This window comes from Canis lupus, chromosome 14 (genome assembly GCF_003254725.2).
Source record: "Canis lupus dingo isolate Sandy chromosome 14, ASM325472v2, whole genome shotgun sequence".
Classification (NCBI taxonomy): Eukaryota; Metazoa; Chordata; class Mammalia; order Carnivora; family Canidae; genus Canis; species Canis lupus.
In genome coordinates this window covers 11,895,911-11,922,981 of record NC_064256.1, presented here as the reverse complement: position 1 = coordinate 11,922,981, position 27,071 = coordinate 11,895,911, and the positions used below count along the sequence as shown (strand labels likewise).

Below are 27,071 nucleotides of genomic sequence, written 5' to 3'. Positions count from 1 at the left end.
GTATGCAATGAAAAGATATTCCATAAAGAATAAAAACAGAAAAAATTAGTAATGATATTATCTTTTTAAAAAATATTTAATTGAGAGAGAGAGAGAGAGAGAATCTTCAAGTAGTCTCACCAAACTGGGCTTAATCCCAAGACCCTTAGATCATGACCTGAGCCAAAATCAAGAGTCTACCACTCAACGAGATGAGCCACCCAGGCACCTGATGTGTTTATTATCAAATTCATTTGTATATTCATGAAAGTACCAGTAAGCTCACAACTGGTTAAGTAGATGTGTACCTTTCTTTAAGAAGTTCTTCAATTCCAGGGGCATAGACACTTTTTTGATAGTTCCTTAGTATATTTAGTTCATAAAATGAAGATATATCTGTATTTATATCTATATCTATATCATCTATATCTATATCTATCTCCATATATCTATATTGAACAGATAGGTCAAGATTAGATTGGAGATCCAGTCATCATTTACTAGCTACAGAGAAAAATACAAATCACCCACAGATCTCTATTTCCCAAAGCCTTCAGATTTTTCTTTGAGGACATCTCTTTTCCATTTGTAGACATAAAGTTTGAAGCAGATTGACAATAATCACAACTTCAGAGAGAGTCCTTTGCCAATATAATCTGAAAACCCCAACCCTTTATCAAGGTAATTAAAAGTTAATATGATCCAAGGTGACTCAGAGTGAAAATGAATGTTTTTGTTTAGTGACTGGGGGAATGATCCTCTTTCTCCCTTTCTAGTCAGGTATGTAAGTAATCCTGGAGAGCTTTGATGATGATAATTTTACCAAAAGGGAAGCTAGGTTTAGAATTAAGATATCGTAGAGAGTAAAGTTTAAGACTGTGACTGGGTCTTTTGTGACATCATTCATTCCATCAAATTGATCCTGAGGACCATCACATCTAAGACTATCCAACCACAAGCTGGTTAATTCTGTTTTCTGTTTCTTAATTTTCTGTAATTATTAGTAATTCTATGACATTGAACAAGCTACTTAATCACCTTGAATCTTAGTTTCTGTTCCAAAACATAGGGATTCCAGAGCATCTACAATAATTAGCACAGCACAAAGAATAGAACATTAATAAAGGAAATAGCATAGTCTTCACAATTTGATTTCAAAAATCCTCTAAAGCATAAGAGCTGGCATAATGTGAGAGTACCAATAGGAAATGGCTCCATTTATAGACCAATGCTGATGACAGATGTGCTCTGTAAACAGTGAAATCCAAAGCTGTAAAATCAAAGGATTTTCAACTGTAAGTTTTGTTTCCATCACAACCTCCTGTGTATATAGATTCTAGGTTTACTTAAGTATTTAGCATCAAACAAAGCAGTCAAACAAATTTTTCAACATCATTATTATAAGGGGCAAATTAAAGTGATTCTTGGTCCTTGGTGCTGAGGAGTTAATATTTGATAATTCACTGCTCCTTTACTTACTATGAAGAATAGTGATAACTTACAGAATTGAGAAGGCACTTATACTTTGAAACCATTAGACCTATTCTCTACAAAATATTGTTTTTCCTTTTTTTGAACTTAAATTACTAAATACTAACCAAATACTTTCTATGTATCAAATCATCTGCTAGGTGATATGCTAGCTAGGAAACTAGCTATATAAACATACAAAATCACATGAAAACTTGATTAACACCTCATTTAAGCAATAATTTGAGATGAGAATAGAAAGTACAAAGAAACACATATAACAATACTATTCTGCTAAAAATCAGATCACATTTGGTATGAATCACCTAAAAGTAATACCATATAAAATTATGAGTTTATTTTCTTGAATGTACCAAAATTATGGGAAAGATAAGGAATTGAATGGAATATATTAAAAGAATATTGCTTAACACAAAGATAATTTTAATACTAAAGTCATATTTGTTTCCAATATTTAATTCTTTTTTTGTGTTATCTAAAATATCTAAATAGATACAACATTTAAAATATAAAAAATATCAAAAAGGGAGACAGAACATGAAGACTCCTAACTCTGGGAAACGAACTAGGGGTGGTGGAAGGGGAGGAGGGCGGGGAGTGGGGGTGACTGGGTGACGGGCACTGAGGGGGGCACTTGACGGGATGAGTACTGGGTGCTATTCTGTATGTTGGCAAATTGAACACCAATAAAAAATAAATTTATTATTAAAAAAATAAATAAATAAAATATAAAAAATATATAAATGCAAATATAACTAAAAAAGGAAAAATTATCATTATTCATCCTCAAAGTATTAAGTTTTGATATTTTCATATCCCTATAAAACCTCACTATATTTTATGTCATTCATAAAACTGTATAGTCAAACTTCTAATCATTAACCCCTATTCATATGAGGTATTTTTTAAAAATTTGTTTTGCTTCAATTTCCTTAGTTTTCTTTTTTCTTTTTTTCTTTTTTTTTTTTTTTTTTTTGAGAGGGATAAAGAATAACCTCCAGTGATTTCTTAATCCTATTCTACTACAAGAAGTTATACTATCTCATTATAACATTACAGCTCATTTTTGGTCATTCTGTAGAAATTGCTTTTGACAGCCTCTTTTCATATACTTAGTGAATTTTGAAATCAGTTAAAATCTAGAATTTCTATTATTAGTTTCCCATTTTTAATATTTTTACGATGCTAATATATTAATATTCTCCCTGAGTAGATTACTGAGTAACACAAAATACATTATTCTATGAATGTTGGCAGTTTGTCTTCTACATCACTGAAATAGTTTCCTGAGTAAATGTATTATAATAAAGAAGAATTAACAATGAAGATAAAACTATAGGGAAAAGTGTTTTTATTAACTTTTTTATTATTTTTAACTGTTTTTATTAACTGTTTTGAGTTCTGTTAAAAAATAACTGTAATAAAAAAGAATTAGAAGTTAAAGGTAAATGAAATCAACCATAAATATTAATTTATCTGTAGTTAAATAAGAAATTTAATATGTTCTATTTTGCCATAAAAAATCCAAAAAGGAATAATTTCTCCATGTATGCTTCCATTTAGAGCATATAGTTAAAGGAATATAGATTCAATACTTAAGACTATTGAAATAAATCAATATAATTTTGGATACTTCTCCCAAGTTATTTCCTCACTGTCTTTCAAAAACAGTTGTCATTCTCTACACCATTCTTTCCCCTCCTTTAGAGTCTCCATGATTCCTAGTACATTACACTTTATTTGAAATTACTAATGTTGTGAAGATAATAGACAATGGGGAGATATCATGGAATGTTGGCCACATTTATGATTCCTGAGGATACTGTAAACCTTAGTAAGTTTAAACTGGACTACTGACTTATTGGCAGTCAATATAAAATATAACAATGCATTTTTTCTATTAAAATTATCCATCAATGTAATGCACACTTGGTGAACTATAGTTAGCGTTGATATGTGGTACCTATGAATGTTCTTTTTTTTTTTTAACAAAAAGACTACATTTGTTGAAACTTATCAATCCAGCTTTCCATCTATCTAAAAGAATAATTTCATAGGTACCTTTAGGAGAAACATATCTTTCCAAGCACAGTTACTAGGTTGTAGCATCTTTTGACTCAAGCTTTCTTCATGTCCTCTATGGGGAATTACTACACAGTCATAATTATGCTAAGCTAATGTTAATAATATTACCACATGTCCAATTCCTATTATGTAACATAATCATAAATATCTAATTTCAAAATAAGCTATATTTGTAACTTGTTATATTTATCATTCAGTTCAAATCTCAAAAGTCTTACATCCATCCCATAATGAAAATGCCCATTCTTTATATAACTGAGATGTCTGTATTATCTCTGATAAAAAAATTAAACACATTAGGAACTTTATTTTGCTTGTGAAATTTTATCAGTAAAGATGCCATCAAACTAATGAAACCCATGAGCTTTGTATTATTTATTAAGGCTTGTGCAGATACCTTAGACTTTTCTGGGCTTAGCCCATTCTTATGATTTTACCACTGTATGAATTCTCTGATGTACAGTGAGTTGTGACTTCTGAATGAATGCTTTCCCACATACAGCACACCGATAGGGTTTCTCCCCAGTATGAATTCTCCGATGTACAACAAGGTCTGACTTCTGGGAAAAGGCCTTTCCACATTCAGCACATACATATGGTTTCTCTCATGTATGAATGCGCTGATGCCCTGGGAGGTGGGACTTCTGAGAGAAGACTTTTCCACATTCACTACATACATAAGGTTTTTCTCCTGTGTGAATTCTCTGATGTCCAATGAGGTGTGACTGCTGACAGAAGGCTTTTCCACATTCACTGCATTTATAAGGTTTCTCTCCAGTATGCGTTCTCTGATGTATGATGAGCTGTGACTTCCGGGAGAAGGTCTTCCCACATTCAGTACATTCATAAGGTTTCTCCCCAGTATGAATTATCTGATGTATAATGAGTTCTGACTTTCTGCTGAAGGCTTCCTCACACTGAGCACATTTGTAAGGTTTCTCCCCAGTGTGAATTCTTTTATGTATAATGAGGTGGGACTTCTCACAGAAGGCTTTCCCACATTCAGTACATTCATATGGCTTCTCTCCAGTATGAGCTCTATGATGTATAACCAGCTTTGACTTCTGGGAGAAGGCCTTCCCACATTGATTACATTCATAAGGTTTCTCTCCAGTGTGAATTCTGTGATGTATAATGAGGGGTGACTTCTCACAGAAGGCTTTCCCACAGTCACTACATTCATATGGTTTTTCTCCAGAGTAAACTCTCTGATGTATAATGAGGGATGATTTCTGAGAGAAAGCTTTTCCACATTCAGAACATTCATAAGGTTTCTCCCCAGTATGAGTTCTCTGATGTACAATGAGATGTGACTTCTCACTGAAGGCTTTCCCACATGTACCACAATCATATGGTTTCTCTCCAGTATGAATTCGTTGATGTATTAGGAGTTGTGACTTTTTTAGAAAAGATTTTCCACATTCAATGCATACACAGGTCTTCTCTCCAGTTTCATTATTCACATTTTGAATAAGAGATTGTTTATTGCTGATAATTTTTCCACATTGACTACCTTCACAGGGTTTCACCCCATTCTGATTTTTTTCATGTTTAGAATAGGAAGAAATAAGTGTACTCCCACATCCAAAATTCTCATCAGTGTTTTTTCTTGCATAACCCCTAGTACAATGAAATAACTTTATATTAGGTTCCAAGCTCTTTTCAAATGAGTTACATTTACACAGTCTTTGTTTTGAAGCATCTAGGTCTGTGTAGTCATGAAATAGTTTTCCTAATGCCTTAAATGAATAGCCAGACTCTTCAACAACTGTTTTATGTTTGATGGCCATGACTTGCCTGAGAAGTCTGTTTTGATTTTCCTGATCTCTCTCCACCTGGTCATCATCCTGCCAGACCTTAAAAATGGAGTACAATGAACAATCTCTTGTTACACTTTCCAATATCTCCTTATGGAAGGAAACACCTCCAAGCATATCCAATTGAGGATTTTCGAGTCTATTCTCCCTCTCTGGATAGATCCAATTTGGTATGTCTCTCTTTATGATCCATGGCTCTTCTCCTTGTTCCAACTTTGAGATGACATCTGGTTTGGAAACTGGATGTCCCAATGAGACCAGGTGGCTGAAGTTCTCCAGCATCACATCTCTGTATAGGGTCCTCTGAGCAGGATCCAGTTGCTGCCACTCCTCCTTGGTGAAAGCTACAGCCACATCCTCAAATGACAATGGACCATGAGACTTGGTCATTTTCTGTTTTTCTTCCAAAAGAGCAGAGGTGTGAGGAATCAGGACTGATATATCTCCAGGAGCCATTTACCAGTCTGGTAAATTCTTCTCAGTCCCAGGATGGGTCACACAGAGAAGACTGAACTCATTCACAAGAAGTGAGTATTCCCATGAAAGGTAGATAGTTTCCTATAGGGTTATCCCAGGCTTGTTCAAAATCAACCTGGAAGGAAAACCATCAATGCTCCTCTCTGGACATCAAACTTTAGATTTGTTTGCTCTCACATTCGAAGGACGTTTTCTTCCTTGAGGACGCGAGGGATCCAGGGTGATGGGAGGTTTGAGAAAACATCTGAGGTGGGGCTTCACCTTGGGGGCGGCCTCGGACCCAACACTCATCCCACAGACATCCCATCAGAACGCATAAGCCTCCAATTACTGACTCCCGCAGACCCCCGCCCCAGTATTAACCCCAGACTTCCTCATGACCCAACCCATAAATCCCTCTTCTGACCCCCAGGCTCAATTATCAGCTGAATGTTCTTAAGAGAGTAGATCCTAACAGTTTTTATCACAAAGAAAAATATTTTTTTTCCTTTTGCTTTTCTTTCTTTCTTTCTTTCTTTCTTTCTTTCTTTCTTTATTCTTCTTTTTTGCTATATATATAGGAGATGCTGGATGTTAACCTAAACTTATTGTAGTAATTATTTCACAATAATTATGAATTATGCTATACACCTTAAACTTACCAATTGCTGCATGCAACTATATCTTAATAAAAGTGGAAAACAAATTATATACATTGAAAAATTGCACTCCCCTCACATAAAAAAATATCCAGCGAAATCTTATTTATTTTGGTAAATACATAAAATTATCTAGTTCTCAGAGAAGAAATTAAGGGGGTGTTTTTCAAAGTTTTAATTAAGGTATCTTTAGTATTAATAAGAATAGATGCACTGTATTTATATTATCCAAAATATTGTTTAGCACACAAATAAAAGATGATGCTGTGCTTTGGCAATTATTTGAGTCAATTTAAGGTTATAAGGTGAATGTACTAAATACCATTAAATATAGAGTGTTTTCCCTTTGTCTTGATTAATTCAAATGTAAGTTGTAACTTAATCATAGAGTTTAGAAAATATTGAATAATAAAAGACAAATACATATAGCTAAAGAGGGAGTCAATAATGTCAAGATATCAGTTATTTTCATATCAATCAATATACAAAGAGATAGTCTCTCTCTTATATGTTTGATTCTTTATTAATAATTAGTTCTGATGTTTTATTATTGCCTTTATGTCAAAAAAGTAGTTGCTACACATGACTTGTTACTCACAAAAATGAGAGGGAGAAAGAGAGAAAGAACATTAAAGTCACCATACTCACACACACTTTTTTCTTAGGCTTCCTCAGCTTGTTGCATGAAATGTTTAAGAGAAGCTGAAGACACCTTAGCAACACAGAAGCACATGTTTCAGCTCCTCAATCACATCTACCAGTTGACCTTCCCCTGCAACCTGCCATACTGCATCCTATCTTGAACTACTATTGCACAGCTTGAAAGGATTTACATATGAAAGAAGATACTGTGTATTTAGCTGGTAGAAAGCCAGGTATTCAGTTAGAAACAATAAAAGTATTGAATGAAACACAGTATCTGCCTGGAGGACAGTCCTGCTTTTGTGTGTTGTGAATTAATCCACAGAGATCTTTGCCTTCCTAGAGAGTACTGGGTTTAATATTTGTAACATCAGATCATAACGTTCAATATTTTTAAAAAATATATATGCTTGATTTAATTTGTACAAAAGCTATATAATTCTTGCACTGAAGTCAATCCAGAGCATTTTTGAGGTGAAAACTGATTGTATCCATCCTTTCATTCATTCAGCCATGATATTTATGAAGTGCCTGCTACTGTGCTTTGTATGAGAATATAGCAGTGAATGAAAGAGTTAAATATTGTGTATTTTCCTAAAGTTTATATTCTAGACAATGGAGACAGTCACCAAACAAATAGCAGAGTCATAATAAATGGTATGTTCAGTAGTGATAAGTACCATGGAAGATAAAACAGAAAGTAAGGGACATGAAGAGTGGAACAAGGATGTTATAAATAGATTGCTACAGAAAATCTCTGTTTAAGATGATGTCTAATTATTCTGACAGAAGGACAAGAAGGAAAGAACCATGCGTGGCTGGGTCCAGGGCAGCTGGGGTAAATGAAGCAGGGAGTACAGTGGTGGAAGTATCCACAGTGTGTACAATAAAAGTAAAAAGGTGGACAGAGGGCTTGGAAAAGATTGAATAAGGGAGTACATTAGTAAATAATATCTGAGAGGCAATGTGGAGGCCAGATCTGTAGGCCATTGTAAACATTTTGGCCTTTCTGAAAGGTGATATGAGAGTCACTGGAAGTTTTAAGAAGTTGAGTAATATGATTAAACCTATGTTTTGAAATGATTACTCCAGTGCTTTATTGAGCTAAGACTGTGGAGGAGGGAATGGATGGGAAAGGATTAAAAGAGGGACACCAGCCAGGAGTCTGTTGCAGGTGGTTAAGGCCAACACGGTAGCTGTAGACATGGTGTGAGGTCATCAGATTCAAGTTACTTTTTTTTTTTCAAGTTACATTTGAAAGTTGCCAGTGAGTGTGGGGTGTGACACAAGAGAGTAGTGAAGATTTGGGGATTTTGGAAAATAAAGTATGAATTACCAGCAACAGAAATGGAAAATACAGGTGGGGCAGATTTGGGGGAAATTTCATTTACTGTTTTTGAACATGTGTATCATGAAATACCCATTAGTGTTCAAGTGGAAATACAGGGTAGGCAATTTGATACGTGAGGCTGGATTTCAGGAAAGACCTGAGAAACAAGAAGTGTGAATTTAAGTAGAATGAGACTATAGATAGTACTTAAACACTTCAGCACTGTCCTGTAAAGTGGTAGATGTACAAAGTGGTAGATGATCTACACCTGTACAAGTGGTAAATGATCAAAGATCAAGTTTTAGAAACTCAGAACATTACAATCAGCTCTAAAAATACCTGCTAATCTCACTCCTCATAGGATCATATCCAAAATGTGCCATTGTTATGAAATGTGATTAGCATAGAACTGAGTTTTTGTGTGACTCCTTTAATCATTGTGTTAAAATTTGAACCAGGTGGGTTCAAATAACTAGTAATAACTGGATATTTTGACAATTTTTTGTGGCTATTAATTTGTCTTAAGAATCAAAGGGTTAATGAAATAAGGACATATCCTTAGACCTTAATACAATATATTCACTTCAGATGGTTACCAGAGGAAATGGCAGGATGAGTGGTGGGGGTTAAGGAGGCAGGGGATTGTATAGAAGTGTTTAATAATTAAATTCTATACTTGAAACCAGGATTACACTGTGTGGTAACTAACTGGAATTTAAATAAAAACATGAAACTTAAAAGAAAAAAAAGAGATTAAGTTTACCTAAAAAAAAGGTGACAGATGCCACATCCTAGAGTATGAGCTGAGACCCTCACTAACAAACAGATGTTGCTCATGTTCTAGATGTTGCTGGAAGAAATATTAAGCTATTTTTTCTTTCTATAGATTACACAGAAAATATTGTTAAAATTGTCGTCACGAGGGGAGAACCTCAATGAGTAAATCCGGTTAACTAATTGGAATTTAAATTTAAAAAATTAGATGGCCAATCATTTGCCTCTTTTGTAACTTAGAAATAAAATGTCTCAATAAATATTCCTATTAAGTATTAAATATAATGCATTACTTCTAGTAATATTAGGTGCCATTTTGTATAATTTGTTTATATTTCTCACAAAGCCACTATTGCCTCCTTCAAGGATCGACACTGAAAATGTTTTATATATCTTATATTATCAAAATCATACAAACTTTCAATATTATTTTATAAATCGAAAAATCTATGAACTAAAATGGTGAAATTTCTATTTGCTGACACTAGATGGCGGTAGAACACTTTATAAAAGGTAGGACACCATCTAAATCAACAAAGTTCAAAGAATCAATTAAAATAAAATGGAAACAAAATGCCCAGAGAGTAAATGTATATTAATTTTTAATTCAGTACTATATTTTTGGAACCAATTCTTACAAAATTGGTTATTAGCACCTGGCAGGAATAACTCCTTAAATTTTATTTTATTTTTGTTTACTTTCGTTTTTCTTCTTTTTTAAATTTTTGTTTGAATTCAATTTAGTTAACATACACTGTATTCTTAGTTTCAAGGGTAGAATTTAGTGATTTATCAATTGTGTATAAGACCCAGTGCTCATTACATAAATGTCCTCCATAATGCCCATCGCCCTTTCCCCCACCGACCTCCTACTCCTTAAATTTTAAATAAATTCTGATTCTGATCACAGTTCATGAGACTTAAACCCATTTTTCCTCCTCTTGCCCCAGTTACTTACCAGAATGTTCTATCAAAGTTTTGTAACAAGATGGAGAAACCTCTGATGATTAGGGATTTACAATGCTTTTGTGATAATATTTTCACAAAAGACACATGAATTGGGGTAAATTATACATTAATAATGTGGAAAGGTAGATCTTTAAGCTGTGATAAGAGCACAATGTTTTTGGCAAGGCGAATCATAATGAAATAAAAATGATCATTTAAGTAGTTTTAAGCCACAAGCAAACATATCTGGGAAGTAGTAGTCATTTATTTTTCAAAAATGATTCAAGCAAAGATTTTAATCAATTTTTTGAACCACAAGTATCTCAGTGCAAATCACTTATAACTTCTTTATTATGTAAACCTATAAAGATTAAATGACTAGCTCTTTATTACTGGAAGAGGAGGACTGGTCAAATGTTCATTCAAAAACACCATTTCTGATATTTCCAATTCACTGTCCTCATGTTATGAGTTTATCTTTTGATATCCAGCACTTTATTTGTCTAGGGAAATAAACAGCATAGCCAACGTCTGGATATGTGTATTGCAGTTCATATTAGATTATTGTAAGTATACATTCAACATAAATGGAACTATCCCTAAGGCACTGCCATTGTTCTGTGCTCTACGTCCACATAAGGTTAAGACATACCATTCACTTTTTACAAAAACTGCATGGCTATAATATAGGGTACTTGACTTACTGCTTATGGTGTCTCTTTCTTTTCTTTTTTTTTTAATCAATTAATTTTTTTCTTTTTTTTAATAAATTAATTTTTTATTGGTGTTCAATTTACCAACATACAGAATAACACCCAGTGCTCATCCCGTCAAGTCTCCCCCTCAGTGCCCGTCATGCATTCACCCCCCCCCACCCTCCTTCCCTTCCACCACCCCTAGTTCATTTCCCAGAGTTAGGAGTCTCTATGTTCTGTCTCCTTTCTGATATTTCCCACACATTTCTTCTCCCTTCCCTTATATTTCCTTTCACTATTATTTATATTCCCCAAATGAATGAGAACATATAATGTTTGTCCTTCTCCGTTGACTTACTTCACTCAGCATAATACCCTCCAGTTCCATCCACGTTGAAGCAAATGGTGGGTATTTGTCGTTTTTAATGGCTGAGTAATATTCCATTGTATACATAAACCACATCTTCTTTATCCATTCATCTTTCGTTGGACACCTAGGCTCCTTCCACAGTTTGGCTATTGTGGACATTGCTGCTAGAAACATCAGGGCGCAGGTGTCCCGGGGCTTCATTGCATCTGTATCTTTGGGGTAAATCCCCAACAGTGCAATGCTGGGTCGTAGGGCAGGTCTATTTTTAACTCTTTGAGGAACCTCCACACGGTTTTCCAGAGTGGCTGCACCAGTTCACATTCCCACCGACAGTGTAAGAGGGTTCCCTTTTCTCCGCATCCTCTCCAACATTTGTGGTTTCCTGCCTTGTTAATTTTCCCCATTCTCACTGCTGTGAGGTGGTATCTCATTGTGGTTTTGATTTGTATTTCCCTGATGGCAAGAGATGCAGAGCATTTTCTCATGTGCGTGTTGGCCATGTCTATGTCTTCCTCCGTGAGATTTCCCTTCATGTCTTTTGCCCATTTCATGATTGGATTGTTTGTTTCTTTGCTGTTGAGTTTAATAAGTTCTTTATAGATCTTGGAAACTAGCCCTTTATCTGATACGTCATTTGCAAATATCTTCTCCCATTCTGTAGGTTGTCTTTTAGTTTTGTTGACTGTATCCTTTGCTGTGCAAAAGCTTCTTATCTTGAAGAAGTCCCAATAGTTCATTTTTGCTCTTGTTTCTTTTGCCTTCGTGGATGTATCTTGCAAGAAGTTACTGTGGCCGAGTTCAAAAAGGGTGTTGCCTGTGTTCTCCTCTAGGATTTTGATGGAATCTTGTCTCACATTTAGATCTTTCATCCATTTTGAGTTTATCTTTGTGTATGGTGCAAGAGAGTGGTCTAGTTTCATTCTTCTGCAAATGGATGTCCAATTTTCCCAGCACCATTTATTGAAGAAATTGTCTTTCTTCCAGTGGATAGTCTTTCCTCCTTTATCGAATATTAGTTGACCATAAAGTTCAGGGTCCACTTCTGGGTTCTCTATTCTGTTCCATTGATCTATGTGTCTGTTTTTGTGCCAGTACCACACTGTCTTGATGACCACAGCTTTGTAGTCCAACCTGAAATCTGGCATTGTGATGCCCCCAGATATGGTTTTCTTTTTTAAAATTCCCCTGGCTGGGATCCCTGGGTGGCGCAGTGGTTTGGCACCTACCTTTGGCAGAGGGCGCCATCCTGGAGACCCAGGATCGAATCCCATGTCGGGCTCCCGGTGCATGGAGCCTGCTTCTCCCACTGCCTGTGTCTCTGCCTCTCTCTCTCAGTGTCTGCCTATCATAAATAAATAATTTTTAAAAAATTAAAAATAAATAAATAAAATAAAATTCCCCTGGCTATTCGGAGTCTTTTCTGATTCTACACAAATCTTAAAATAATTTGTTCTAACTCTCTGAAGAAAGTCCATGGTATTTTGATAGGGATTGCATTAAACATGTAAATTGCCCTGAGTAACACTGACATTTTCACAATATTAATTCTGCCAATCCATGAGCATGGAATATTTTTCCATCTCTTTGTGTCTTCCTCAATTTCTTTCAGAAGTGTTCAACAGCTTTTAGGGTATAGAAGCTTTACCTCTTTGGTTAGGTTTATTCCTAGGTATCTTATGCTTTTGGGTGCAATTGTAAATGGGATTGACTCCTTAATTTCTCTTTCTTCAGTCTCATTGTTAGTGTATAGAAATGCCATTGATTTCTGGGCATTGATTTTGTATCCTGCCACGCTACCAAATTGCTGTATGAGTTCTAGCAATCTTGGGGTGGAGACTTTGGGGTTTTCTATGTAGAGTATCATGTCAACTGCAAAGAGTGAGAGTTTGACTTCTTCTTTGCCAATTTGAATGCCTTTAATGTCGTTTTGTTGTCTGATTGCTGAGGCTAGGACTTCCAGTACTATGTTGAATAACAGTGGTGAGAGTGGACATCCTTGTCTTGTTCCTGATCTTAGGGGAAAGGCTCCCAGTGCTTCCCCATTGAGAATGATATTTGCTGTGGGCTTTTCATAGATGGCTTTTAAGATGGTGAGGAATGTTCCCTCTATCCCTACACTCTGAAGAGTTTTGATCGGGAATGGATGCTGTATTTTGTCAAATGCTTTCTCTGCATCTAATGAGAGGATCAAATGGTTCTTGGTTTTTCTCTGGCTGATATGATGAATCACATTGATTGTTTTAAGAGTGTTGAACCAGCCTTGTGTCCCAGGGATAAATCCTACTTGGTCATGGTGAATAATTTTCTTAATGTGCTGTTGGATCCTATTGGCTAGTATCTTGTTGAGAATTTTTGCATCCATGTTCATCAGGGATATTGGTCTGTAATTCTCCTTTTTGGTGGGGTCTTTGTCTGGTTTTGGAATTAAGGTGATGCTGGCCTCATAGAACGAATTTGGAAGTACTCCATCTCTTTCTGTATTTCCAAACAGCTTTAGGAGAATAGGTATGGTTTCTTCTTTAAACGTTTGATAGAATTCCCCTGGGAAGCCATCTGGCCCTGGACTCTTGTGTCTTGGGAGGTTTTTGATGACTGCTTCAATTTCCTCCCTGGTTATTGGCCTGTTCAGGTTTTCTATTTCTTCCTGTTCCAGTTTTGGTAGTTTGTGGCTTTCCAGGAATGCGTCCATTTCTTCTAGATTGCCTAATTTATTGGCGTATAGCTGTTCATAATATGTTTTTAAAATCGTTTGTATTTCCTTGGTGTTGGTAGTGATCTCTCCTTTCTCATTCATGATTTTATTAATTTGAGTCTTTTCTCTCTTCTTTTTAATAAGGCTGGCTAATGGTTTATCTATCTTATTAATTCTTTCAAAGAACCAAATCCTGGTTTTGTTGATCTGTTCCACAGTTCTTCTGGTCTCGATTTCGTTGAGTTCTGCTCGAATCTTTATTAACTCTCTTCTTCTGCTGGGTGTAGGATCTATTTGCTGTTTTTTCTCTAGCTCCTTTATGTGTAAGGTTAGCTTTTGTATTTGAGTTCTTTCCAGTTTTTGAATGGATGCTTGTATTGCGATGTATTTCCCCCTTAGGACTGCTTTCGCTGCATCCCAAAGATTTTGAACGGTTGTATCTTCATTCTCATTAGTTTCCATGAATCTTTTTCATTCTTCCTTAATTTCCTGGTTGACCTTTTCATCTTTTAGCAGGATGGTCCTTAACCTCCACGTGTTTGAGGTCCTCCCAAACTTCTTGTTGTGATTTAGTTCTAATTTCAAGGCATTATGGTCTGAGAATATGCAGGGGATGATCCCAATCTTTTGGTATCTGTTCAGACCTGATTTGTGACCCAGTATGTGGTCTATTCTGGAGAAAGTTCCATGTGCACTTGAGAAGAATGTGTATTCAGTTGAGTTTGGATGTAAAGTTCTGTAGATATCTGTGAAATCCATCTGGTCCAGTGTATCATTTAAAGCTCCCGTTTCTTTGGAGATGTTGTGCTTAGAAGACCTATCGAGGGTAGAAAGAGCTAGATTGAAGTCACCAAGTATAAGTGTATTATTATCTAAGTATTTCTTCACTTTGGTTATTAATTGGTTTAAATATTTGGCAGCTCCCACATTCGGGGCATAAATATTCATGATTGTTAAGTCCTCTTGTTGGATAGATCCTTTAAGTATGAGATAGTGTCCCTCTTCATCTCTCACTACAGTCTTTGGGGTAAATTTTAGTTTATCTGATATAAGGATGGCTACCCCTGCTTTCTTTTGAGGACCATTCGAATGGTAAATGGTTCTCCAACCTTTTATTTTCAGGTTGTAGGTGTCCTTCTGTCTAAAATGAGTCTCTTGTACACAGCAAATAGATGGGTCCTGCTTTTTTATCCAGCCTGAAACCCTGCGCCTTTTGATGGGGTCATTAAGCCCATTCACATTCAGAGTTACTATTGAAAGATATGAGTTTAGTGTCATCATGATATCTATTCAGTCCTTGTTTTTGTGGATTGTTGCACTGAACTTTTTCTTAAAGGGGAATTTTAAGATTCCCCCTTAAAATTTCTTGCAGAGCTGGTTTGGAGGTCACATATTCTTTCAGTTGCTGCCTGTCTTGGAAGCTCTTTATCTCTCATTCCATTTTGAATGAGAGCCTTGCTGGATAAAGTATTCTTGGTTGCATGTTCTTCTCATTTAGGACCCTGAATATATCCTGCCAGCCCTTTCTGGCCTGCCGGGTCTCTGTGGAGAGATCTGCTGTTACCCTAATATTCCTCCCCATAAAAGTCAGGGGTTTCTTGTCTCTTGCTGCTTTAAGGATGTTCTCTTTATCTTTCAAATTTGCAAGCTTCACTATTAAATGTCGAGGTGTTGAACGGTTTTTATTGATTTTAGGGGGGGGGTCTCTCTATTTCCTGGATCTGAATGCCTGTTTCCCTTCCCAGATTAGGAAAGTTTTCAGCTATGATTTGTTCAAATACATATTCTGGCCCTCTGGCCCTTTCGGCGCCCCCGGGATTCCCAATTAAACGTAGGTTTTTCTTCCTCAGGCTGTCGTTTATTTCCCTTAATCTGTCTTCATGGTCTTTTAATTGTCTGTCTCTTTTTTCCTCAGTTTCCCTCTTTGCCATCAACTCGTCTTCTATGTCACTCACCAGTTCTTCCACCTCGTTAACCCTCGTCGTTAGGACTTCTAGTTTGGATTGCATCTCATTCAATTGATTTTAATTTCTGCCTGATTGGATCTAAATTCTGCAGTCATGAAGTCTCTTGAGTCCTTTATGCTTTTTTCTAGAGCCACCAGTAGCTGTACAATAGTGCTTCTGAATTGGCTTTCTGACATTGAATTGTAATCCAGATTTTGTAACTCTGTGGGAGAGAGGACTGTTTCTGATTCTTTCTTTTGAGGTGAGGTTTTCCTTCTAGTCATTTTGCTCAGTGCAGAGTGGCCAAAAGCAAGTTGTATTGGGAAAAGGAGGAAAAGAGAGAGAAAGAAGGAAAGAAAAGAGAAAAAGAAAAAAGAAAAAAGAAATAAAAAAGAAAAAATGAAGAAGAAAGAAAAAAGAAGAAAAAGAAAAAGAAAGGAAAAAAGGGGTTGGGGAAGGAAACAAATAAAAAAGCAAAACAAAACAAAACAAAACAACAACAAAATAAAAGAAAAGAAAAAAAAAGAAAAGAACCACGGGGGAGTATCTTCTGATTCTGTGTACTTTAAGTCCCTTGACTTCCCCTGGAACTTGTCCGTCTCGCTGGTGTTCTGGGGGAGGGGCCTGTTGTGCTGATTCTCAGGTGTTAGCACTTGGGGGAGCTGCTCTGCTCCTGCCTGGTGCAGGGCTCAGTGCGGGTTGTTTACCCCGTGAGGCCGCAGGAGCAACAGCCCCAGTGGCGGGGCCAGCTCTGGAGCCCTGGAGTCAGCTCCCGCAGTAGCTCCAGAGCTCTCCGTCTGCAGGGCCTGGAGGCTCCGGGCGGGGCCGCTGATCTGCTCAGCTCGGGGCAGGAGCGTCCTTGGGGTCCTGGGCCCTCCCAGCCTCTGCCTGTCCCGGGGGAGGCCGGTCCTGGGCTGTGTCCCGGCGCCCTGTGCTCCGGGGCCTGCGCTGTTGGATTCGCGCTCCCGCCCCGCAGCCCCCTCCGCGGAGCCGCCCCCGAGCCCCCCCCCCGAGCTGCTCCGGGTCCCGCCGCCCACGCTGCAGCCCTTAGGGAGCTCGGCGCACTCTCCCGGGGCGCAGTTGCTGTTACTGTCCCGGGGAGCCCGAGGGCATCCCCGCCCTCCTGGGTCCTGCTCCAACTCCCTGCGAGCCCCTTTCCGCCCGGGAAGGTCGGTGCAGCTCCTGCTCCTCCGGGACGGGGCTCTCCTGTCCTGGGGACACTCGCCCCGGCCTCAGCCCGGCTCCTCGCGGGGCCCCTCCCTCTTGGAGGCCTTTTGTTTCTTTATTTCTTTTTCCCGGTCTTCCTACCTGATAGAAGCGCGAACTCTTCTCACTGTAGCATTCCAGCTGGTCTCTCTTTAAATCTCAGGCCGAATTCGTAGATTTTCAGGATGATTTGAAGGTTATCTAGGGAATTTGGTGGTGACAGGTGACTTGGGGACCCTACTCTTCCGCCGTCTTGCCCCTCCTCCCGGTCTCCTTCTTTTCAATAGAAGTACACAAAGTCAAAATGAGTGAGACAATACAGCACTCGGAAAAAGAAAACTAAAATTGAGGAATTCAATTAATACATGCCAATACAGTCACTACAAAGTCAGGAATAAATTTCAAATGGAACATATTATATTTGATTATCACTGTTAGTACTATTTCACCATAGTAGTACCACATAGACTTTCTTGTAATTGCCACCTGTTTTTATAGAATCAATCATTTCCCTAAGTGCAATACCTGGAACTCTGGAATTTAAAAAGTTCTATTAACAAAAACTTTGTTGGGGGCGCCTGGGTGTCTGTCAGTTAAGCATCTGCCTTCAGCTCAGGTCATGATCTCAGGGTCCTAGGTTCGAGTTCCACTTCAGGCTCCCTGCTCAGGGGAGAGTCTGCTTCTGCCTCTCCTTCTGCTGCTCTCTCTGCTTGTGCTCTCTCATGCTGTCTCTCAAATAAATAAATAAAATTATAAATAAATAAATAAATAAATAAATAAATAAATAAATAAATAAATAAAAGCTTTGCTGTAAAGGTATGAAAACTCTGCACTGTCTACACCCAAGTGTCTCTACCACACAATATTTGTGACTCACAATATATATTAGCACATTAACAGAAACATTTAAAAAGCCTGTTGAATTCTATTTTAGGCCACTAGACAACTTGTTTTAACCCTAGAACTTATTTTTATAGAACACATTTTTGTTCTAATGGCCTTATTTTTGTCTTAATCCTCAACCTGTTATGTTCTCCTCAAATTAAATCACAGCACTTCTATCTACATCCTCAGGAGTCATTTGTGAATATTTAATTCTTTAAATATTTAACTTCTGAATATGTCATAGCATTGTATTTGTCACTCACACTATGTTCTTGGTATGCCATTTTCTTCACATTTCCTCACTATCTCAAGATAAAAATTTTAAATGCATATGTGAAAACAAAATCTGAGTCTTGACTACAATCCATATTTAATATGATTTTTATGTTATGTGATCTAAACACCATAGATAGTTACTAACATAAACACAAGTAACTGGGGGCACCTGGGTGGCTCAGTCAAGTTAAGCATCTGCTTTCAGCTCAAGTCATGATCGCAGGGTCCTGGGTTCAAGCTTCCTATTGGGTTCCCTGTTTAGTGGGGAGCCTGCATCTCCCTCTCCCACTCCCACTTCCACTCCCACTCCCCCTGTTTGTGCCCACACTCTCTGTCAAATAAATAAAACCTTTAAAACAAAACAAGTGGAGTTCCCTAAGGTTGGGAAATATTCAGCCCTCAAAAATTTATTCCTCTAACAAAGCACAGCATAAAACACCTTTCCTTCAGTAAAAGATTTTCTAATACACTGATCTTGGTTCTGCCAGTAAGTTTCCCTCAACACATACCCCTGCACTCACTTCATATAATTTAGGCAACAAATCAGGAGGCTTAGGAGGCATTGTGATCTGAAACAGATTTTCACAGTAAATTTATCATGAATTTACTATTTATATCTCATTACTTTTAGAAACTAGTTTAGGCAAATGGCAATACAATTCACATATTCAATACCACTGTTAAAACATCAAGAACCATGAGGATATTTTTTTTTTAATTTTTATTTATTTATGATAATCACACAGAGAGAGAGAGAGAGGCAGAGACATAGGCAGAGGGAGAAGCAGGCTCCATGCACCGGGAGCCCGATGTGGGATTCGATCCTGGGTCTCCAGAATCACGCCCTGGGCCAAAGGCAGGTGCCAAACCGCTGCGCCACCCAGGGATCCCGAGGATATTTTTTAAAGTTAATTATCAAAGCCTAACATGAATAAATAATGTCTAATTTAATTAATTGTTTCATTTGGGAATATAAAATATTTGGTTTTCATTTTTTACTTTATATATATATATTTTTTTCTTATTGAAGTTCGATTTGCCAACATATAGTATAACACCCAGTGCTCATCCCATCTAGTGCTCTCCTCAGTCCCCATCACCGGTTACCCCAGGCCCCGCCCACCTCCTCTTCTACTTCCCCTTGTTCATTTCCCAGAGTTGGGAATCTCTCATGTTTTGTCATCCTCTCTAATTTTTCCCACTCATTTTCCCGCCTTTTCCCTATAATCTTTTTCAGTATTTCTTATATTCTCTGTATGAGTGAAACCATATAATAATTGTCTTTCTCTGATTGACTTACTTCACTTACTCACTCCAGTTCTATCCACGTCAAAGCAAATGATGGGTATTCGTCCTTTCTGATGGCTGAGTAATATTCCATTGTATACATAGACCACATCTTCTTTATCCATTCATCTTTCGATGGACACCGAGGCTCCTTCCACAGTTTGGCTACTGTGGACATTGCTGCTATAAACATTGGGGTGCAGGTATCCCAGCATTTCACCATATCCATATCTTTGGGGTAAATCCCCAGTAGTGCAATTGCTGGATTGTGGTATAGCTCTATTTTTAACTCTTTGAGGAACCTCCAGTTTTCCATAGTGGCTGCACCAGTTCACATTCCCACCAACAGTATAAGAAGGTTCCCTTTTCTCCACATCCTCTCCAACATTTGTTGTTTTCTGTCTTGTTAATTTTCCCCATTCTCGCTGGGATGAGGTGATATCTCATTGTGGATTTGATTTGCATTTCCCTGATGGCAAGTGATGTGGAGCATTTTCTCATGTGCATGTTGGCCATGTCTGTCTTCCTCTGTGAGATTTCTGTTCAGGTCTTTTGCCCATTTCATGATTGGATGGTTTGTTTCTTTGCTGTTGAGTTTAATAAGTTCTTTATAGATCTTGGATACTAGCCCTTTATCTGATATGTCATTTGCAAATAACTTCTCCCATTCTGTAGGTTGTCTTTTAGTTTTTTTGACTGTTTCTTTTGCTGTGCAGAAGCTTTTTATCTTGATTAAGTCCCAAATATTCATTTTTGCTTTTGTTTCCCTTGCCTTCATGGACGTATCTTAGAAGAAGTTGCTGTGGCCAAGTTCAAAAAGGGTGTTGCCTGTGTTCTCCTCTAGGATTCTGATGGAATCTTGTCTCACATTTAGATCTTTCATCCATTTTGAGTTTATCTTGTGTATGGTGTAAGAGATCTTGTTTCATTCTTCTGCACGTGGCTGTCCAATTTTCCCAGCACCATTTATTGAAAAGACTGTCCTTTTTCTGGTGGATATTCTTTTCTGCTTTGTCGAATATTAGTTGACCATAGAGTTGAGGGCCTATTTTTGGAGAAAAAAGTAAAACTTTTATTTATTTTTTGCATGTGTATGGGGGTGGGGTTCTAAAAGAAATTTACAACACATCTCTTCATTTGCTAGGTCTAGATCATTTTAATGGGGAATGCATTCATAGCAAATAGGGAAACTATTTCTAAGCCTGTAGAAAATCTCATTATAAGTACTCACAAAGCATTTCAAGTTTGCCAAATCACTGAGGATCTAATTTCTTCACTGTCTCTGCAGGATTTATTGTGAGTCTTAAGACTCTTTCAACAACCACAGGATTTTCTTTTTTATTCCAAACTCAGTGTTTCTTTGGCATTTTAATTCTCTTAAAAATCTTTTATGCTTCTCATCTATTTGTTCCCAGTTAGCTCTAAGTGCCAGGAGTCATGCCCAAAGCTCTTTTTTAGACATATATTTCAAATATGACTTATTTTATGTCTTTTTTTCTTCCCATGGCTTTCCCTCCACCAAGTCTGGGCTTACCTGAAGCAAAGGGATTACTTCAATCTGATGTTTACCTCAAGGCCAGGTCACACAGCTCAACTGGGGAATCTCACAGATCTCAGGTCGTTCTTTTTTTATATTTTTTTTAATTTAAATTCAATTTGCCAACATATAGTATAACACCCAGTGCTCATCCCATCAAGTGCCCTCCTCAATGCCCATCACCCAGTTACCCTAACCACCCATCCACCTCCCCTTCTGAAACCCTTTGTTTGTTTCCCAGAGTTATGAGTTTCTGATGTGTCTCCCTCTCTAATTTTTCCCACTAAGTTCCCCTCCTTTCCCTTATTATCCCTCTCAAAGACCTTGTTTATAATTCACATCTATTATTTTTGTTTGGAGAAAAGCAATGGGCTTTTAAAAGTCAAAAGAGTTTAAAATATATGGACTTTCTCTAGCCCTTTTTATCTCTGCTTACAAACTGGCCCAAGATTTTCTGATCTCTATCTTGTAATACATCATCCAAGGAAGATTCCAGGAGGCAATGAGTAGGGATGCAGGCTAAATACCTATGCTCTGCTTTCCAGGTTATTGTCTGTGACAGTTTTACCCAGAGGTTTTGGTTGCATAACTTGGATCACCACATTTCTAGCCATTGATAGAGGTTTCTTCACCACTCAATACCCACCAATAGCAACCGCTTAAAGTTGCTCTTTCAGAATTGTTAAATAAGCAATTTACCATTCTTAGAGGCATAACATCACTAACGTTACTTCTAAGTCAAATAATATTACAGTATAAATAGGAATAGGAGGAGCTATTTTCCACAGAGTTATTCATAAATGTGGGTTCTATTTCTGTAATATTCCTATAAGAAAAGTTATTCACTGGGTTTTTATAGCATCTGGACAGAGGAGTTAGGGGGCAGTGGGTAGAGGGAAGGAGAATCAAAGAGCGCTTAACTGTTCAACCTACATAAATCACACATTACTTCCATCACATCCATTTATAGTGCATTACTAAGAAATAAACATGTGGCCCTATTCACATGTAAAGTTCCCATACAATATCATCTAACCATGGGCTGTAAAGGGAGCAGCCAGCTGGTTACATGTCCAGCCTTGGAGCTCCCTTTACCCTAGAACCTGGCAATGCATGGAAGCAGCTGTCAACAGTTCTCTTAGGGAGAGGCAGTCCCCGGGAGTGCGGGTCCAGCAGCACAGGATCTTGGATCCGAGGGCGCCAAAGAGGACAAAGCCTGAGATCCTCCATTCCCTCTGAGACAAGTGAAAGCAGGGAGGGCATGGAAAAGAAAGAACTCTCCTGCTGCTGGGAACCCGGCAAGTTGTGCAGATCAGTGCACCCACACCTGCCCCCAGGAGCATCTAGGCCGTTGTGGACTTGGAGACTGCAGTTAGTTACTTGCAGTGAACTCGACTCCAGAGCTGGAAATCTGGCTGCCACCATTTTTTTTTCTCTTCTTTTCACCTTGCACCTGGGAGAGATAGGGCCTCTAGGGAGCAAAGGCCTCACAGGATAAACAGCTCATACTGAGCCCAGCACCTGGCAATGGGTGGGGCACTTCTGCCCAGGCACAGACACCTGAGAATCAGTGCACCAATCCCCACCCCCAGAAGAACTGCTGGAAGAACAAGGGAAAAGCAAGTGCTGCTGAACAAGCAGCACTGACTGGAAAGTTTCAGGACTGAGGGAAAATAGTCTGTAGACTAGAAGGTCTTTTTTTTTCTTTTCATTTTTTTTTTCCATTACAAATCATTTTTGTATCAAGTTAAATATTTCCAACATTTATTCTCTTTTCCCATCTTAACTACAATATTTTACAAACTCTTCATTTTTAAGCTTTTTCCTTTTTGACTTTCATATTTCTACAATCACATGTCTTCGATATCTTTTTCACTTCTGGATTCCCTTCAACGTGTTCAATTTAATTTTGGTAGATATATGAGATATTGGTTTGTGTTTTTTTGTTTTTTTCTGACTTATTTTGTTTTGCAGTGGTGGAAGTTAGTACCTTCTAAAACACGACCAAAATACACCCAGAACAGAGTGGAACCAGCTAACCTTGTTGGTTCATTCTGTGAGACTATATTCTCTCTTCCTTTCCATTCTGTCCCCCTCTTTTATACTGTTTATGGTTTGTGGCTGATATTGGGTCTTTGCTGGTTTGGGATTGAGCATCTTCTAATATACAGAACAAAATACACTCAAAACCAAGAGGATCACCTTGTAGGTGCCATCAGGGAGACTATATTCTCTCTCTACCCCCACTTCCTCACCACCATCATTGCTCCTTTTTTTTGCCCTTTTTTTTCCTTTTTCTTCTTTTTTGTTTTTATTTTTAAATTTTTACTACTATGTTTTAAAATTTGTATTTCACTTTGTTTGATTTGTTTGATTTTGTTCTGCTCTTTTTTCTTTTTTTTTTTTTTTTTTTTTTTTTTTTTTTTTTTTTTTTTTTTTAATTTTTATTTATTTATGATAGTCACAGAGAGAGAGAGAGAGGCAGAGACACAGGCAGAGGGAGAAGCAGGCTCCATGCACCGGGAGCCCGACGTGGGATTCGATCCCGGGTCTCCAGGATCGCGCCCTGGGCCAAAGGCAGGCGCCAAACCGCTGCGCCACCCAGGGATCCCTCTTTTTCTTTTATTTCCTGGCCTCTGACCTCTTCGGAATCATCTAGGCTGTATTTTACATAGGTCGTGGTTGATATTTTTGACTCTGCTCACTCATACAGCCACTCTGCACTGAACAAAATGACTAGAAGGAAGAATTCACTATAAAATAATGAGCTGGAAGCAATACTCTTTGCCACAGAGTCACATAATATGGATTTAAATACGATGTCAGAAATTCAATTCAGAAGTACAATTATAAAGTTACTGTTGGGCAGAAGTGCTTCCGGAAGCCGCTGGTGCCAGAACTAATTCAACTATGAGAATCTCTCTTCTTTACCACAACTTCCGGTGCGGCCTCTCTTTACATGGGGGTGGCCCTGGTCTTCAGGAGCCATTGCCACTTGGAGAATTGGACATTTCCTCTGATGAATTTATTCTGGATGAAGTGGATGTTCACATTCAGGCACATCTGGAGGATGAGTTAGTAAAGGAAGCTCTTAAAACGGGTGTGGATCTCCGTCACTATTCAAAGCAGGTTGAGCTGGAGCTACAGCAGATTGAGCAGAAATCCATTCGAGATTATATCCAGGAGAGTGAGAACATAGCGTCTCTCCACAACCAGATCACAGCCTGCGATGCTGTTCTTGAGCGCATGGAGCAGATGTTGGGAGCTTTTCAGAGTGACCTCAGCTCTATTAGCTCTGAGATCCGGACACTGCAGGAACAGTCAGGAGCCATGAATATTCGGCTTCGAAACCGCCAGGCAGTTCGGGGAAAACTTGGGGAACTTGTCGATGGTCTGATAGTGCCCTCTGCTCTGATCATGGCCATTCTGGAGGCACCAGTGACAGAGCCCAGGTTCCTGGAGCAGCTGCAGGAACTGGATGCCAAGGCGGCTGCAGTCCAAGAGCAGGAGGCTAGAGGCACAGCGGTTTGTGCTGATGTCAGAGGCATACTTGACGGGCTACGGGTGAAGGCGGTGACGAAGATCCAAGAGTTCATCCTTCAGAAGATTTATTCCTTCAGAAAACCAATGTCCAACTATCAGATCCCCCAGACGGCCCTGCTCAAGTACAGGTTCTTCTACCAGTTTCTGCTGGGCAATGAACGGGCAGTGGCAAAGGAGATCAGGGATGAGTATGTGGAAACGCTGAGCAAGATCTACCTGTCTTACTATCGCTCTTACCTAGGGCGGCTCATGAAAGTGCAGTATGGGGAAGTTGCCGAGAAGGATGATCTAATGGGTGTGGAAGACACAGCAAAGAAAGGATTCTTCTCAAAGCCTTCCCTCCGCAGCAGGAACACCATCTTCACCCTGGGGACCCGTAGGTCTGTCATCTCCCCCACTGAAATGGAGCCCCCCATCCTGGTGCCCCACACTGCCCAGCGGGGAGAACAGAGGTATCCATTTGAGGCCCTCTTCTGCAGCCAGCACTACACCCTCCTAGACAATTCTTGCCGTGAATATCGTTTCATCTGTGAATTCTTTGTTGTATCCGGCTCGGCTGCACATGATCTCTTCCATGCTGTCATGGGTCGCACCCTTGGCATGACCCTGAAACACCTGGAGTCCTATCTCACAGACTGCTACGATGCCATTGCTGTTTTGCTCTGTATCCACATCGTCCTCTGGTTCCGTAACATTGCAGTGAAGAGGGATGTTCCTGCCCTGGACAGGTACTGGGAGCAAGCGTTTGCCTTGCTGTGGCCACGGTTTGAGCTGATCCTGGAGATGAATGTCCAGAGTGTCCGAAGCACTGACCCTCAGCGCCTAGGGGGGCTGGATACTTGGCCCCACTATATCACGCCCGATATGCAGAGTTCTCGTCTGCTCTTGTCAGCATCAATCAGACAGTTCCCAATGAACGGACAATGCAGCTGCCAGGACAGCTACAGGTGGAGGTGGAGAATTTTGTCCTCCAAGTGGCAGCTGAGTTCTCCTCAAGGAAGGAGCAACTTGTGCTTTTGATCAACAACTATGACATGATGCTGGGCGTGCTAATGGAGCGGGCTGCAGATGACAGCAAAGAGGTTGAGAGTTTCCAGCAGCTGCTCAATGCTCGGACACAGGAATTCATTGAAGAGTTGTTGTCTCCCCCTTTTGGGGGTCTGGTGGCATTTGTGAAGGAAGCCGAGGCTTTAATTGAACGTGGACAGGCTGAGCGACTTCGACGGGAAGAAGCCCGGGTTACTCAACTGATCCGTGGCTTTGGTAGTTCCTGGAAATCATCAGTGGAGTCTCTGAGTCAGGATGTAATGCGGGGTTTCACCAACTTCAGAAATGGAACCAGTATCATCCAGGGAGCTTTGACCCAGCTGATCCAGCTCTATCATCGCTTCCACCGGGTACTCTCTCAGCCCCAGCTCCGAGCTCTCCCTGCCCAGGTGGAGCTTATCAACATTCATCACCTTATGGTGGAGCTCAAGAAGCACAAGCCCAACTTTTGATGCGCCAGACCCTGGGATCCACCCACCTTCTCCATGGACTTCTGTACCCCATCCCAGACTCTTCTTCACCTGGGGTTTCCTTAACAGTTGTCCACCTGCCTCCCAGGTCCTTGACATGCCTCACCCTGCCTCATCAGAATAAGCTGGATCACCTTGTTTTCGGGTTCCCAGGACCACTCCCCCTGGGCTTCCAAAAGCCTTTATCATTTCCCTGATTTCACCACCCCCTCCCCCACACCCAAGTTCTCTTCCCCCAGTAAAATCTTCACTGTCTCAGTCTCTGGTTTTCTCAACTCTTGTCACCATGGCCTGAGGTGCAACACCTCAACTCTTGGAATTGGTGGCAAGGCAAGTCATTGATTTTTTTTCCCCCTTTCACTCAGTGATTTCTTTTCTGTAGCTTTTTGACCTAACATCTCAGCAACTTGAACACTAACAAGACCTCTCCTGGCTTGAGAGTTTCTCCAAGGTCAGTCTGCAGAAAACAATAAATATTTAATAAGACATAAAAAAAATAAATAAAGTTACTGTTGGCTCTGGAAAAATGCATAAAGGACTCTAGAGACTTCATTACTGCAGAATTGAGATCTAATCAGGCCAAAATTAAAAATACTTTAACTGAGATGCAATCCAAACTGGATGATCTAACTGGTAGGTTTAATGAGGTGGAAGTGAGAGTGAGTGACATAGAAGACAAGTTGATAATAAGGAATAAAGCTGAGGAAACAAGAGAAAAACAATTATGAGCCCACAAAGAAAGGCTTAGGGAAATAAATGATAGCTTGAGAAGGAAGAATATACGTCTAATTGGGATTCCAGAAGAGGCTGAGAGAGAGGGGACCACAAAGTATATTTAAACAAATCATAGCTGAGAACTTCCCTAATCTGGGGAAGGAAACAGGCATTCAGATCCAAGAGATAGAGAGGACCCCTGAAAAAAATCAATAAAAACTG

The 27,071-nt window shown here is 39.0% G+C and overlaps 1 protein-coding gene and 1 pseudogene across 1 annotated transcript; one reads left to right on the top strand and one right to left on the bottom strand.

Moving 5' to 3' along the window:
• Positions 1–5,379: 5,379 nt before the first annotated feature.
• Positions 5,380–6,125, bottom strand: LOC125752455 (zinc finger protein 300-like; annotated as a pseudogene).
• A 17,852-nt stretch (positions 6,126–23,977) lies between these two features.
• LOC112665255 (vacuolar protein sorting-associated protein 52 homolog) lies at positions 23,978–26,377 on the top strand. Its single transcript, XM_035698338.2, is given in 2 exon segments — positions 23,978–25,474; positions 25,477–26,377. Coding segments are annotated over 2 exon segments (2,130 nt in total). The 5' UTR covers positions 23,978–23,985; the 3' UTR covers positions 26,118–26,377.
• The last annotated feature ends 694 nt before the right edge of the window (positions 26,378–27,071 follow it).